Below are 16,236 nucleotides of genomic sequence, written 5' to 3' on the forward strand. Positions count from 1 at the left end.
GTAATTAGGGGGAAAAGGATTGCTTTTTTTAATGAGTGTAGTTTTTTTTTTTTTTTTCAGTGAGAATGCTAACACTTGTTATGTATATTTCATAATGTTTTCTTTCCAGTTTTGACGGCCATTGAAGGCACAGCAGATGGGGAACCCTGTCATTTTCCCTTTCTCTTCCTTGAGAAAGAATATGCTGAATGTACATCAGATGGGAGGGAAGATGGTAGGTTGTGGTGTGCCACAACCTATGACTATAAAACAGATGAAAAGTGGGGCTTTTGTGAAAGTAAGTATATATTCCAACATGTCTGAGAAATTCCTTGTCTTAACCAAGATTTAAGGGCTCTATCTTTTGCTCGCGTGCACTCTCACACGCTCTCTTTCTCTCTCTCACGCGCGCGCTCTCTCTCTCTCAAACTTAATCCAGATCCTTTTGGCATAATAAAAGGGATGTCTTAGAATTTCTAGCTATAAAAGATATGAAATATTGCAGATTAATCTTTAGGGTAAAAATGAAATGATTTTTAATGTGTGGCTTACTCTCTTAATTCTAGCTGAAGAACAGGCTTATAAGAGGCGACAAATGCAGGAAGCAGAAGCTGTTTACCAGGCTGGGATGAAAATTCTCAATGAAAGCAGTAAAAAGACCCAAAAGAAGGAGTAAGTGGCTTTGCTCTCATCTCTTGTTCTAATACATTTCCTTTTTATTAATTAATTTAAAACTTAAATAGAAAAAGAAGGAAAAAACATTGCCATGTGCACAGCAGAATATAAGAAAGGAATCAAAATACAAAACAATAAATTTTCCCTTCAAAAAAGCCAATATAAATACTACTCATCATGTTCAGAGCTGTCTAATACATTTCTAATAACAAAAAAGACCAATTCTGAGATAAATGGTCAGATTTTTATTTTAACCCAAGAAACCCTAAACTGCCAAAGAATCATTCTTTTTCTTAATTATATCACAAAAGAAGTTTAATATGTTAGATAAGTATAAATGATACTGGAACCCTTTGGCTTTTAAAGGCTGTTATGTATTTTCAGTGGCGAGGGAAGGAATTCTTGTAATGCCAACTCTATGTCCTAGGTCTTGGCTCTAAGCATTGAAATGTAAACCAAATCTTCTGTTAATTTTCCTACAGAGATAAACTGTCCTCACTGTGAAACAAAAAGTCCTTTGTAGTATTAAGAATGCTGATTTCATAACATTTGAGTAACTTCTGATTCTAATGAGTAGAAATAATATGAATTCACAATTAAAATAAAACAAAACAGGTTACCTGTAGTATGGACTTTCTACCAGAATGTTAGAGGAAGGTAGAACGGGAAGCTCTATCCAGTCCTGTTTTCCATGAATATTTTCTATGTAAGGTCAACTTAAGTCATCATTAGAAAGAGTTAACAATAAGTGTTGTAGACCAGTCTTTTAAATTCAAGGATTTTCACTAAATTCTTTCACTCCCTAAATCCATATATAGTTCCTTTACAGTGTTGTTTACCTTTAATCTTTATGTTCAGAGTTGACTTTCCCACGGTGTTTCTTATCTATGAATTCGAGTAAAGAAGAAAAGTAGTGCATTCCTTTGCACAATGAGTTCTCTAATTAATGGTTATAGTTAAAAATATAGGTAGGTTTATAACAAACAATATTTATATTGTTGCTGTTTCTTGTACCTGCTCTTATTTTAGGAGCTGTACCATGTGCCTTTATTTAAAATCAGCTATAATGTATCTTGAATGCTATAAATACACCTAGTTGTGTCTATTATTATTTTACCCAGATAATACAGAATAGTCAGTTTTCCTACTAGTAAGGACTAAAAACTAGGACTAGAACTAGCACCTATGATTTCTACTTGAAACAATCAAAGATTTGTTCACAATGTGTCTTGTGCTATTAATTCAATCTAACTCTGGCACAGTTTATGAATGGCTTTAAGTAGAAGAATTAAAGCATTATTAAGATCAATGACTGTAACGAGATCAACCAAATCATTTCCAATGGAGCAGTAATGAACTGAACCAACTATGCCCAGAAAAAGAACTCTGGGAGATGACTAAAAACCATTACATTGAATTCCCAATCCCTATATTTATGCACACCTGCATTTTTGATTTCCTTCACAAGCTAATTGTACAATATTTCAGAGTCTGATTCTTTTTGTACAGCAAAATAACGTTTTGGTCATGTATACTTATTGTGTATCTAATTTATATTTTAATATATTTAACATCTACTGGTCATCCTGCCATCTAGGGGAGGGGGTGGGGGGGTAAGAGGTGAAAAATTGGAACAAGAGGTTTGGCAATTGTTAATGCTGTAAAGTTACCCATGCATATATCCTGTAAATAAAAGGCTATTAAATAAAAAAAATAAATAAAATTAAAAAAAAAAAAAAAGATCAATGGCTGTAGTAAAAGTCTTGTGTTTAACTATGAACTTTGAAACAGTGTTTTCAAACCACAACCAAATTCAACACATATCTAGCGAATAAGAAAAATCCAGTTCTTGCGGAAGAGGCATTACTACAGAATATTTTACTCATCCTCAATTTACTGAACAATATGACCTTAACAGAATTGAGAACAGTGGTATTTTGTGATGTCCATAAAGTCCATACTGTGTATCTTAATTTTTATTTTCTGCTTATAGAAGATACTAACTCTTTTTATTGATTTTTTTTTTAAGGGCATATCGTTATCTTCAAAAGGCCGCAGATATGAACCATACTAAAGCCATGGAAAAAGTGTCTTATGCTTTTTTGTTTGGAGATTACTTAAAACAGGATGTCCTTGCAGCAAAGGATCTGTTTGAGAAACTAACAGAAGAAGGTTCTCCCAAGGGACAAACAGTAAGAATACTTTCAGCTGGATTCCCCAGTTATTTAGTAGTCTCTTTTCTCATCCTTTCTTACATCTCTTCATATTGTAAAGTAAGATCAAAAAGCAAAATAGCTCTTATTAAACTTCAGAGAAAGTTCCCATCATGTAAGTTTGATTGTTAAGTTTTTCTGTTTGTTGACAGTAGTGCTATAGTCAGTTAAAACAGTTTTATGCTACAACTTAGTCTGTTAATGTTGTTGAGGCTTACTTATTTAAGGCTGCAGAAAGGAAAGAAACAAAGGTGCCTTTAACAGGGAGTCCATCACCACATCTTCAATTTCAAAGGACCTAGAATTATGATTGTACATTAAAATCTTTGTTGTTATTAAACTATTGAATTTACTTAAAAGTAAAATACTAACAATCTTTTAGAAAGTCTTATCAAGAAGATGAAAATGGCATTAGTACTTTTGAGAATTTATTTAATCAAACTATAGCTTATCCTATGTATTTTGGATTTTAATATGTAGTCATTTTAAATATGAACAATTTTTTGTGCATTTACAAATTCTACTTATAGTGTGTGCATGAGGATTTATGCTTTACCCAGTTTCAGGGGTTGGATATTGGTAATTTATTTTGATCTTTCTTTGTTTTTACAATGTGATCTCATAAATGAAAAATGAGATACAATTCATATATATCAGCATATCCACCCGTAGGTGGAGCACTAGGGAATGAAACCCTTTCTTTTCCTTCTTTTTTCCTTTTTTTTTTTTTTTCCATATTATATCTTGGGCTGAAAACTAGAGAAGTGTTTTATATAATCCAAAATGAATAAAGATAATTTTTTTTCTTAATTTAATTTTTTTTAATTTTTTTAATTTTAATTTAATTTAATTATTTTAATTTTAATTTTAAATTTTAAATTTAATTTTAATTTTGAACATCTTTTGCAAAGAAACAAATCTTATTTGTATCATGTATTTGATTCCAGGCTCTTGGCTTTCTCTATGCCTCTGGACTTAGTGTCAACTCCAGTCAGGCAAAGGTAATATTTATAGAATTTCATTTTGCTTTCATTTGAATTTGATAAAGTTGCGTCAGTGTCATTTAAGCATTTTCTGCTTTCTTGTAGGCTCTGGTTTATTATACTTTTGGAGCTCTTGGAGGTAATCTAATCGCTCACATGATTTTGGTAAGTAATGTTTTGGAGGAAAATATTCATGTTACTCAAATGGAACTTAATAAGATTACATAGCAGTGGAGGAAGGCTGTTATATGTAACATTCTGTGTTACATTTGCTTGCATTAAGTATTTTAGATCAAAATCCATCAAACTATTTTATGTTTTTGTGGCATACTGTTCCCTTAAGTGGATGATAATTGACATAGTTCATAAATCTTAACAGCTGTAATAGTAAGAGCTAGCATCTATATAGTGCTTTAAATGCTATCTCATTTGATTCTCAGAACTACCCTAGAAGACAGGCACTTTATTATCCTTATTTTACAAGTGAAGAAGATGAGACTGGTAGAGGTTAATTGATTTGCTTAGTATCATATAAGTATATCTCAAATTCCAATCTTCCTGACTCCCAGAATCAGCATTCTCTTCACTGTGTCACATGGATCCATTAAATATGGGGGGGAGGGGGGAGGGCGGGAACCATTTTTAATGCCCCCTGAAAATCTCTTATTTGGACAAAAATTGAACAGAGTACTAAGCAGATCATTATCTTGTGAAGTTATCACAAACTTTACATTTTGGTTTATAAGATTGTGTCTTTGTTATGGCTTGTCTGAAAGATCTGCGTAACACAGACTCTTTTTACTAAAGCTGCTTCTCTTTAGTGTCAGGATGACTTGTATTGTATTTGCTTACATTTCAGGTATCATACTACCTCTGCTTTTTGTTTCCTTTTGCAAAACGAGCATATAATGGATTTAAATATGAATCTTCTTACTAAGAGTAGCAAGTCATGTATCACATAGTTTCAAAGCTGGAAGGAAATTTAGAGATTATCTGCTTTTAATCTGACTTTATAAATGAGGAAAACTGAGACTCAGATGTAGTAATTTACCCAAAGTCACACAAGCAGTATCTGACAAGCTGTTTCATCTAATCGCCTTTTCTTAATCATTGTCCTTTACCTCTGTACAGATTTTGACATTATGGTTATTATATCTTGATTTATAAAATGAGGGATTTGGACTAGCTCAATCTCTAAAGTCTCTTCCAGCTCAAAATCTATGATCCATGATCTCTTCTCCTAGATTCCCACTCTTTGGGTTTTCATGACACTACTTTTTCCAATTCCCTGCTCCTTCTCAGTCTTGTATTCAGGATCAGTATCCTAGCCCTAAATTTGAGTTTTTCCATCATATCTAGCCCAAATCTTTCTCCAGGACCTCTATCATGAATCACCAAAATCATAACTGGATGTCCCAGGAATCTCAAACTGATTGTGTCCAAAACAACTTATTCTTTTCCTAAAATTCCATTCCTCTTCCTGACTTTGTTGTTGGGAGGACCACCATTTTTCCAACTACTCTCATCCATTACCTAGGAGTCATTCTCAATTCTTCCATTTCAATGACCCATCATATTCAATACATTTTCCCATTTTTAGTTCTACCTCTCTCATGTTCACCCTTCTCTCCATTCACATGGCCGCTACCCTACTTAGTGACTGCATCTTCTCCCTCCTGTTCTTTTGCAGTAGTTGACTAATTTGTCTCTCCCTTAGTCCTCTGCCAGGTCCATCCTCCTCTTCCCCCACCCCAATCCAAGTTATCTTCCATATAGCAGCCAGATTGATATTTACTTATACACTGCTGACCATGTCATTCTCCAGTGCAAGAAACTAGTGATTCCCTCTTGATTCTAGGATAAATTAGAAGCTCCTGCTTAGCATTTGAAGAATTAACAAACTGTTTTCTGCCTATCTTTTCAAGCTTATTGTATATTATTCTTTAATGTACTTTGTATTTCAGCCTAAGGCTTACTTACTGGTCCCTAAACTGACATCCATCCCTCATCTCCATGCATTTGCATAGGCTGACCCCATGCAAATGTTTTTCTTTTAGAATTTCTAGTTTCCTTTAAAACTTGAATCAAGTACCACTTCTTGCTAGATAGGAGGCGGATAGCCCTACTACCAGTTGCTTGTGCCCTCCTCCGAAAATTATTTTGTTATCTATTTAGTATTCAACTTTCTATGTACACATTGAATACCCTTATAAAAACCTAAACTTATGGAGGACAAGGGTAGTTTTGGTTTTTGTTTTTATATTGTCGGTGTTTAGCACAGTGCCTAGCACATAGTAGGTACTTAATAAATGCTTACTGAACTGAGCTGAAACAATTCTGATTTTTTTCCCCTCCAAAGTGAATAATTCTAAAATTAATTCATTCTTCTAGCCCTATTTAATTTACAGTAATACCTCATTCATTTATCTGAAATTTTTTCACAGAATAAGGCTTTGTAAATATTTCCCAAATATTTAGAGTTTACTTTTTTAAACATCTATTTTTAAACCATTATAACTATTTAGAAATTAATTTGCTAATATATAATATGCTGTAATATGAGTAATTCTTCAGAGGTATAAGGCAATTTGACTGTCCCCAAATTGCTTTACTTTTGAGTTATGTCCTTTTAATAATTTTTTCTTGATGATTTTTTTTTCCTAGACAATTAAAAATTTTATTTTTTTTTAAATTTAATAGCCTTTTATTTACAGGTTATATGCATGGGTAACTTTACAATATTAACAATTGCCAAACCTCTTGTTCCAATTTTTCACCTCTTACCCCCCTCCACCCCCCTCCCCTAGATGGCAGGATGACCAGTAGATGTTAAATACATTAAAATATAAATTAGATACACAATAAGTATACATGACCAAAACGTTATTTTGCTGTACAAAAAGAATCAGACTCTGAAATATTGTACAGTTAGCTTGTGAAGGAAATCAAAAATGCAGGTGGGCATAAATATAGGGATTGGGAATTCAATGTAATGGTTTTTAGTCTTGATGATTTTTTGTATTTAATTGTCTTTAATGTTTCTATTGGTGTGTTTCCCTCTGGTAGTCATCATACTTTATGATATATACCTACTCCAGCCTTTTTATTTATTATTTTAAATCTGCTGTGGTTTGAGAAGACAGTTAATCTTTTTTTTCTCTTTTTAAAAAGTGTCTAAAATATGTACAAATAAGTTCATAGTGTGACTTTCTTCTGGAGCAAAATGTATGATCATTAATGCATGGACTTTCATTTCTATTGGTGTTTCTGAAGTCAGTTAAGTTTTTAGATGAACATTTACTCTTCAGAAATTAGCAAGTATTATAAATCCAGGTTATTCTTATTTGTCCTGAACATTTTTTATATTTCCAGAAGGCTGATTGTTAAAATATTTACCAGCATATCCCTGTTCTATTTTAGCATTCAAATAATTGAAATTGTTTGATAAACTGTTTTAGAATTAGTGAGGTATTTCACATGGGTGAAATAACAGCAAAAAAGTTTTTCATGGTGATTTGATTACTGATTCTGTAAATTGTAAATACTGTCCTTGTTTTACATGATAATTGACTGCCAGTATTTTTCGGTTCCTATTTTAGGGTTACCGGTATTGGGCTGGGATTGGAGTCCTACAGAGCTGTGAATCTGCACTCACTCACTATCGACTTGTAGCCAATCATGGTATGTAGTTTTTCTCTCTTTGTTAATTTCAGAATTTATCAATAAGATTTGTATGAGGATGGTTAATTAAGAATAGCTAACATATGTAATATATTAATATATAATTAATACATTAATTATTATATACACTAAAACATATATATTGACCTTTAAGATTTCCAAAGCACTTTACTTCTGTTTTTTGAAATCTTTATACTTGATTGTATTGTAACCTTCACTAAAATCTTAGAATTGAACTGAATCTAGTCCAATTCTTTTCTGAATAAGAATCCTTGATACAAAGTCCTTGACAAATAATCATCTGACCTCTTCAAAAATTCTAGTGAGCAAGGACTAGCTAATTGCCAGAGCAGCCCATTCCACTTGAAAAAAACACTAATCATTGTCAGGAAGTTCTCCCATATTAAGCCAGAATCTTCTGCTCTGCATCTTCCAACCAATGTTCCTTGTGCTAAAGAGAAAGTGTAATTCAGTTCTTCATGTACAAGATAGCCCCTTCACATATTTAAAAATTGTTTTCATATTCCCTCCTCCATAGTCCCAAGTTTTCTCTTTCGTCCTCTAGATATCTCTAGTTTATCCATGTCCTTTCTAAAACATGGTATCAATATTGGACATAGTTTTCCCGATGTAGTCTGACCCAGGACATATTACAGTTGTACTGTTTACTTCTTAGTTACTAGTTAGAATTCAGTACTTTTTTAACTGCCTTATCATGGTGTTTATTCATTGCATCTACAATCCACTGAAATAGTAAGATATGGCACAGACTCTAGTCAAACTTCTCCTATCTTATACTACCCCAGGGTGGAAATACAGTGCCAAGTTCCCAATAAGGAAAAGTATGGAAGCTTTAATTTGCTGTATTTTTCTAACTTAGGCCAGTCCACTCCTCAGGCAGATTGTGGCTTTCTAAGGTTCAAGGGCTTTCATCATATTGGCATCAGAATTCGTAGACTTTTATCCCTACTACAACTCAATTCCCAAACTCTTTGGATCCACCAGCCTCAACCATCCCAGATATTGACACTATAGGCATGCACCACTATGCCTGGCCCTCTGCTTTCTATTCCAATTGCTTAAAACCTCTTTGTGTATTCTGGAATTTTGTCAGGGTACCACTCTTTTCCTCAACCCATTTTAAAAAATTAAGACATCTACTCTCCTCAAGTCTTATAGCACTTCTTCCATTTTCCATCCTTCTTCAGAATCACTGACAATGGTTCAGAAATTGCATTTATCAGTTCTTTCATGAAATAATTCATATATACCAACCAACTTAAGGTCATCAAGGCATTCTAATTCTACTTTTACTGTCTCTTTTCATGGGAAACTAGTATATTATAGACTACTTAATTTTTCCTCTCTTAGCTTCTGCTTTCTAGATTCTTTAGTTTGGAAAAAAAGGAGAAATCCTTAATCTTTTGTGTTCCAAGTTTTTCTGCTTCCCTCCTTCTCAAGACAGCAAGCAGTCTGATATAGGTTAAACACGATCTTTTAATATAACTCGTTTGTCTGCTTATTAATCATGATTTTGAAAAATTCCTTTAATTGTGAATAAGCATATACAAAAATTTGGTAATTTGCATTGCCAATATTTCTACATGGGACATTGTATTTCTATGTGGTATGTTAATGTTGTTCCCTCTTGTTTTCAGTTGCTAGTGATATCTCACTGACAGGAGGCACAGTAGTACAAAGAATTCGTCTGCCTGATGAAGTAGAGAATCCAGGAATGGCCAGTGGAATGCTAGAAGAAGATTTGATTCAGTATTACCAGTTCCTGGCTGAAAAGGGTGATGTACAAGCACAGGTAAATTTATCCCTCGTGGGTAGGGTAAGATATGTGGATATTATATTTTAACCAGTTTTATTTGATTTGTCATGTGAAAATTAGCTTCTAGAAAAAAGTACTTATTTGTCATTGGCTATCTTCTGAAAAGGGAGATCATAACGATGATAGGTAATAGAATGCTTCAAAGACCAGGATTTAGTAATGATAGAAAAAATAGCATCCAGCATTGACTAGAAGAATATGTCATTTATGATTACATAATTTTTTATGAGTAGGGGACATTCTATAACCATTATTGATTTTAGATTTTAAGCTCCTGAAGTGATGAACTTTGTTTTTAATTTAGATTATATAGAATATAAACCAGTGCTGTTTAGAGTCTTATTTTAATGTGTTTATAACAGAAGTAAACAAAAAAGGAAGCTTCAATGCCAGTCATAATTTTTCAATAATTCTTTAGTTTATTCTGTTTTATAAATGTTTAATGACTGTTATCTCTCATTTAGAAGAAATTTATCTAATTTTGAAACTGACAAAAGTTAATTTTACCTATAAAATGTCAGTAATTATAAATTTAATTTCTAGTTCACAGAACACAAAAACTATAATCCATTATTCACTTTATCTGATTATTTCATCACGTTCTAGGCTAAGACAAAAAAGTAACATTTCTTGTAAGAATTATAAAAGTCTTAAGTTTTTGTTTATTTGTGTATAAAAGAACCTTTTTTGAATAATTTCTTTATTGGTCTAATTGTGTGTAGCAATAACACCATAACAATAATGTTAAAATGTTTTTATAGCATCCAATTTAAGGTTTCCCTGGAGAATATTGTATTCAGTAACACCATTATTATAATGATAATCAACTGTGAAAGACTTACCTACTATGATCAGTGATCCAAGACAGTTCCAAAGAACTCATGATAAAAAATACTTTCCATCTCCAGAGAGAGAACTAATGAATTGAGTGTAAAATGAAACATTTTTTTCCCTTTCTTTTTCTCTTTTTTTTTTTTTTTTTTTTTTTTTGGCAATATGATATGACTGATATGAAAATATTTTTTGCATGACTTTACATGTATAGTGGGCATCATATTGCCTGCCTTCTCCATAGATGGGGGAGGTATCAGGAAGGACGAAAATTTGGAAGTCAACATTTTTAAATGTCAAAAAAAAAAAAGAAAAAGATTTGAGATTTACATGACATTTTGCATATGTGGGTTTTTTTTTTTATCTTTACTACTATCCTGAGTTGTACAAAGTATAGTATTATTGTACCCATTTGACAAATGATGAAACTGAATTTTAGAGAGCCCATCAGACACAAAACTAGTAAGTATCAGAAGATAGATTTGAACCCAGGTCTCTCCTTACTTCAGATCTAATGCCCATAGTTTCTTAATTAGTCAAATTTATATCGCTTTTTCTTACATTTCAGGTTGGTCTAGGACAACTACATTTGCATGGAGGGCGAGGAGTAGAGCAAAACCATCAGGTAACTTGGCCTTTTTTGTGCTTTATATTTTGCCAGATCTGGGAAAGAATAAAGTATGGAATAAAAAGCTGTAAAAATAGAGTCCAAAGAATTATTTTAGAAATGCATTTTAAAATACTGTCTGTGTGTGTGTGTGTATGTATCATATTTCTTTCCCTTTCAATAGATAAAGGAAAGGGATTCATGGAGGGAATGATTGTGGAACTGAAAATAAAAATAAAATATTTTATAAAGAAAGATTTAGATTCAGTTGTGATATCACAAAATGTAAAAAAAAAAAATTTGCTGAGTTTCAGTCATGTCAAATTCTCTATGTCTCTATTTTGGGTTTTCTTGGCAAAAATACTAGAGTTATTTGCCATGTCCTCCTCCAGCTCATTTTACAGATGAGGAGAATAAGATAAACAGAGTTAAGTGACTTACCCAAGGTTATATAGCTAGTAAGTATCTGAAGCTAGATTTGAACTCAGATCCTTCTGACTTTAGGCCCAATGCTCTATCCATCTAAAAGCTTTCCAGGCTGTTATCTAACTTAAAATTCCCTCCATAGCATTGCTGTCAAATAATCATCTAATGTCAGCTTAAAGACCTCTTCTAAGGAGAAAGATACCATTTTTTGCAAAAGTTCCTTCTATTTTTAGACAGGAAGTTTTTTTTATTTTGAGCTTTTTTTAAATTACATTGAGCTAAAAGCTGCCTTTTTGCAACTTCTACCCATTGCTCTTAGATCTGTCTCCTTGAGCCCATATGCCAATTTTTAGACTTTCTAACATAACAGTTCATTAATTATTGCTGTTGTGCTTGTCTCAGTAGAAAGAATTCCAGACTTGAAGTCAGAGGATCTAGTCCTGCCAGTTATTACCTATTTGACTATGGACAAGTTATTTCTCCACTCCAGGCCTCCATTCCACATGCATAAGATGAAAGCTAGACTAGAGGGCTTCTAAGGTCCCTTGCAGCTCAAAATATATGGTTTTATATCTTCTCTTTGCTACACACTCCCAATTCCTTTAACCAATTCTAATATGACACAGTATTTAGTCCCCTCAATATTCTGGTTACTTCTGGACATGCCCAAAGTTATCAGTGTCATTTCTCAACTAAACATAGTACTCCAGAAATGGTCTGACCAGAGTTGAATTTAATAAGGCTATCTATCATCTTCCTTGTTCTAGACTATACCACTCATTATACAACTAAGAATAACATTAAATTTTTTGGCTGACACTTTTCATATCATTTATATCAAACAGTAAAAATTGGTCCATCATTTTAGCCCACCCAAGTATTTTTTTTTTTTTTTACTGTATTGCCTGTTGTGATAGTTATCACTTTTACTTTAATTTCATTTGCAAATTTGGCAGACATATTTTTATCCTTCGTGCATTCATCCAAGATATTCGTAAAAATGTCATTTAAAATGTCAAATTGCACAGGACAAATAAAATCTCTGGAGCTTTCTGCTAGACACCATCCAAGCTGACTTTGATCTATACGTGTTATTACCCCTGAGGATTCTGATTCTTCAATCCAATTGCAGTATCTTCCAGACCCAGCCTATATTTCTTTATATTGTTTACGGTGATATAGCATGAGAGACTGTCACATGCTTTGCTAAAATCAAGTTTACTGTTTCTGCAACATTGCTCTCTTGTTTACATAAAGTCAACAGAGTAATCTCAAAACATCTCAGCAACCAATGCTACTCATTTTTACTTCATTTTTTTCTGAATAAATCATCACTTCTTGGTACTTTTTGGATCGTTATATTCATAGACTCATAGAATTTGAGATTTGGAAGGGATCTTAGGAGCCAGCTAGTTCAATCTACACACAAAAGAAATATTGGAGAACATATCTGGCCAGTGGTCGATCCAATTTCTCTAGTCGGCATTACTTGGAGATCCAAGAGGACTTCCTTCAAAAATAATAAAGTTTTCCCTCAGTAGAGGAAAAAGATTCACATACAGAACATTATTTGGTTGCAAATGTCAGTGATCCTTGTTTCTTATTAGTGCTTCACCTTCTTTCATACTGAAACTTCTAATGAAGATAGCATTTCCTTCTGCCTTTTCTGGGCTTTATTATTTCTTCTCTGAAATTCTTCTGTTATTTCAAAGAATATTTTAGTCTCCCTGACAACTTGAATAATAGAGATGTGCTGATCTAAGATTAAGACCATCTTATACTATTTGTGTACATTTCCATGTTCTTTGGTAATGGTAGAAATACACTTGAGTGTACTCTGCAGAAATCCTTTATGTTTCCTTGAGGCAAGCTCCCTATCAATTTTTTGTCCTCTTTTCAATAGTTCTCTTGGCTAATTCTTCTTGTTAACTATTTACCATGTTTCAAGGACTTCACTAAAGAGAGCTTCTGGTGGAGATTGCATTTTTTTAGGTGGGCTTCTGCCTTCTTTTAAAGTAGTATTGACTTAGTCTTCTCAGATGCCTTTCATTAACAATTAGAAAATTATTGCTATGTTCTAATGCAGATGAAAGCTGCAAAAGAAACTGATCCATAAGAAGAAAATATGATCATGCATCTCTTTGCAGCTTATTTTCAGATAGTTCCTAGTTATTCCTTGGCCATTTGGTTCTCTTTTCTGCTTTTTTTGCTTTTTCTAATACATATCACACTTCCACTATTTCTCATTCTGTGTGGTTCTTGTCCATGTCTTCTCATAAATCCTCCATAAAAGTTTTATTTATTCAGACCTTCTTTATGTGATTTTTTAAAAAATATCTTTAGAAAACCAATGAAACACTCAAGCTCTCCATCTGTTATGTCTCATTGTCTATGACCAACTCACCTTTTCTTTCAAATTAATATTACTGTGTAGTACTTAAAACAATAGATTAAAATTAATATCAAGATCTAATCAGACACTGAGGAAGCCAGAGAATAAAAATACACAGTCACTGCATCTCTTTGGTCAGAAATTCACTACATTAAAAAAATAAATTCAGTTCTTTAGGTTTAGTATTTAGTCCAGTGTTGTTCAAAATATTGTAGGCTTGGACATTTTTAGTTAAGTGGCAAGAAATATGTATAACCTGGGATTCCTATTTCTAGAATAAGGAAAGAGTAAATAGGAAGTAAGTCAGATGGGAAGAAAACCTTTTAATTATAAAAGTACATAAGTCACCCATACTTTTTATCTGATCTAATTAAGCAATAAGTACTTTGATTAAATAATTTTGACATACACAGTTGCTCAATGTCCTATACAAAGATTTATAAAGAATGAGAATATATAATTTTGTTTTTCTGTGATTCAGAGAATCCACAGTACATGCCTTGGAATCATAGGATAGAATTCCAGTTAAGAGAGTTTACTGTACAGTTTTGCACTTCTGATTCTGCATGCTGCAACAAACAATTTTGGTATATTTGCAAAAATTTCTTAAGATGTCCTTAAGGAAAGAAGGAAGAGAAGGAACTCGTAAAGCATATTAATTCAATGTAATTTTAAGAATCTTCCAAGAAGAAGTATTTTTTTCTTTAGATTTTTAAGCAAATCTGAAATTTGTATCTGCATGTACACATGCACACACACTTTTGCTTAATCTCATTTACAGCCAAAGTAAATTGAACAAGTTTTAGATGTCTTCTTTCTAAATCTGTGGGGTTTTTTTCCCTATAATATATCCAAAGAAGTATTCAAGTCTGTTAAGCTTAAATCATATATAAAATTTCTTTGCATTTGTAAACACGAAGTAACTTGTATTGATATTGTGGCCCTGTTGACTTCTGACAAAACAAACTGCTTCAAGATTAAATGGATTATCATTTTATAATCTTGTTGGATAAATTAGTTTATCCTTCTTTCAAACCACTGCAACATATTTCAGTGCTTATAAGACAATTATTTTGATGGAAAGCTATATAGAATAAAAAGGACTAATCATTTCTTAAATTATTTCCTCGTAGAGAGCTTTTGACTACTTCAATTTAGCAGCCAATGCTGGGAATTCACATGCCATGGCCTTCTTGGGAAAGGTACTGTACAGCTTTAAAATATTTTAAGCATAAAGTATGATTGTGTGTTTATCAACTATGTTGTGCTGACTGTTTCATGCTTTGCCAAAAATAAAATTAAAATTAAATCTTCCTTTAAAGATCATCATATTGTATTCTAAGTAGAAAGAACCATGCTGACATTTTTCTTAAAGTTTAAACTAAAATGTACAGAATTCTTTTCAGAAGTTTCATTTCCCCTTTTAGTTAGTTGTAAAGAATTTTTTCCCAGTTGTTTCTCTTTTAGTCTTAGTTTTAACAGATGTGCAAAACCTTTTTAATTTTATATAATTAAATTTTATCTTTTATGATCCTCTCTGCCTTGTTTGGTCATGAACTTTTTTCCTATCCATAGATTTGATAGATAATTATTTCCAGGTTTTTCTAATTTGCTTACGATATGACTTTCTATATCTAGCCTATATGCTAATATGAAGCTTATTTTTCAATAAAGTGTGAGACAGATTAGTTAAAATCTAATATCTTCCATAATGCTATCCGGCTTTCCCAGCAGTTGTTGTTAGATAGTGAATACCTATAATAGCTGGAGTGTTTGTATTTATCAGATAGTTGATTATTAGATACCTTTACTTCTGCATGTTGTATAACTAATTTGCTACATTGGTTTTGAGAAGTTTCACTTTTTGCATTTTGTACTTCTTATCAATAAGCTAAAACTCTTGTGTTTATTGGAGCCACCCTTCCATGGTGAGAATCTGTAATTAGTATTTGCCACAAATTTTCTGGTATGATAGCTGTTACACAGTTATTAATCCACAGTTGTTATACACTGTAGCAGGAAAATGTATATTTTAATGACTTCCCTATATCTTGTGATCATATTTCAGCCTTTTAATTGTTGATACTGTATCAACAATGTGCTAAACCTGGATTATTAATATAACTAATTAAAACAAGCTTACAGGGGAAGGTAGATGGAGATAGAGTACTGGTTCTGAAATCAGGAGGACCTGAGTTCAAATCCAGCCTCAGATACTTAACACTTACTAGCTGTGTGACTCTAGGTAAGTCACTTAATCCCAATTGCCTTGCAAAAAAAAAAAAAGTTGACATGAGATATTTCCAAGGCTTTTTGGTTTAGTTAGGAAAATAAAATATGTACGAGATGACCAGAAGCAATTTGGTCTTCATGATCGTAAAGTACAATATTTCCAACTATTACAGTAAAATTTCTTTGCTGTCATATAAGATAAATGAAAATTTTTTTGTTATCCCTTTGAATCTTTCTGTTGTTAGGTTGTTAGTTATTTCTTTATTCTGAAAGGTTAATTTCATTTTCTTTAGTTTATATAATACTACTTGACCCAAATAAAAACAGTATTTGGATATTCTAGCTATTCTTTTTCTTTATTGCCTATGTTACACAGGCAC

The 16,236-nt window shown here is 32.4% G+C and overlaps 1 protein-coding gene across 1 annotated transcript in view; it reads left to right on the plus strand.

Annotated features, from left to right (window-relative positions):
* SEL1L (SEL1L adaptor subunit of ERAD E3 ubiquitin ligase) overlaps positions 1–16,236 on the plus strand; it is a 62,038-nt gene that overhangs the window by 24,838 nt on the left and 20,964 nt on the right. Inside the window, exons 4-12 of the mRNA XM_031952421.1 lie at positions 110–277; positions 546–651; positions 2,684–2,846; positions 3,815–3,868; positions 3,956–4,015; positions 7,450–7,531; positions 9,190–9,344; positions 10,768–10,824; positions 14,758–14,826. Coding sequence (XP_031808281.1) covers positions 110–277; positions 546–651; positions 2,684–2,846; positions 3,815–3,868; positions 3,956–4,015; positions 7,450–7,531; positions 9,190–9,344; positions 10,768–10,824; positions 14,758–14,826 — 914 coding nt within the window. The remainder of the gene's footprint in view (positions 1–109; positions 278–545; positions 652–2,683; positions 2,847–3,814; positions 3,869–3,955; positions 4,016–7,449; positions 7,532–9,189; positions 9,345–10,767; positions 10,825–14,757; positions 14,827–16,236) is intronic.

The sequence above is a fragment of the Sarcophilus harrisii genome, chromosome 2 (assembly GCF_902635505.1).
Source record: "Sarcophilus harrisii chromosome 2, mSarHar1.11, whole genome shotgun sequence".
Lineage (NCBI taxonomy): Eukaryota > Metazoa > Chordata > Mammalia > Dasyuromorphia > Dasyuridae > Sarcophilus > Sarcophilus harrisii.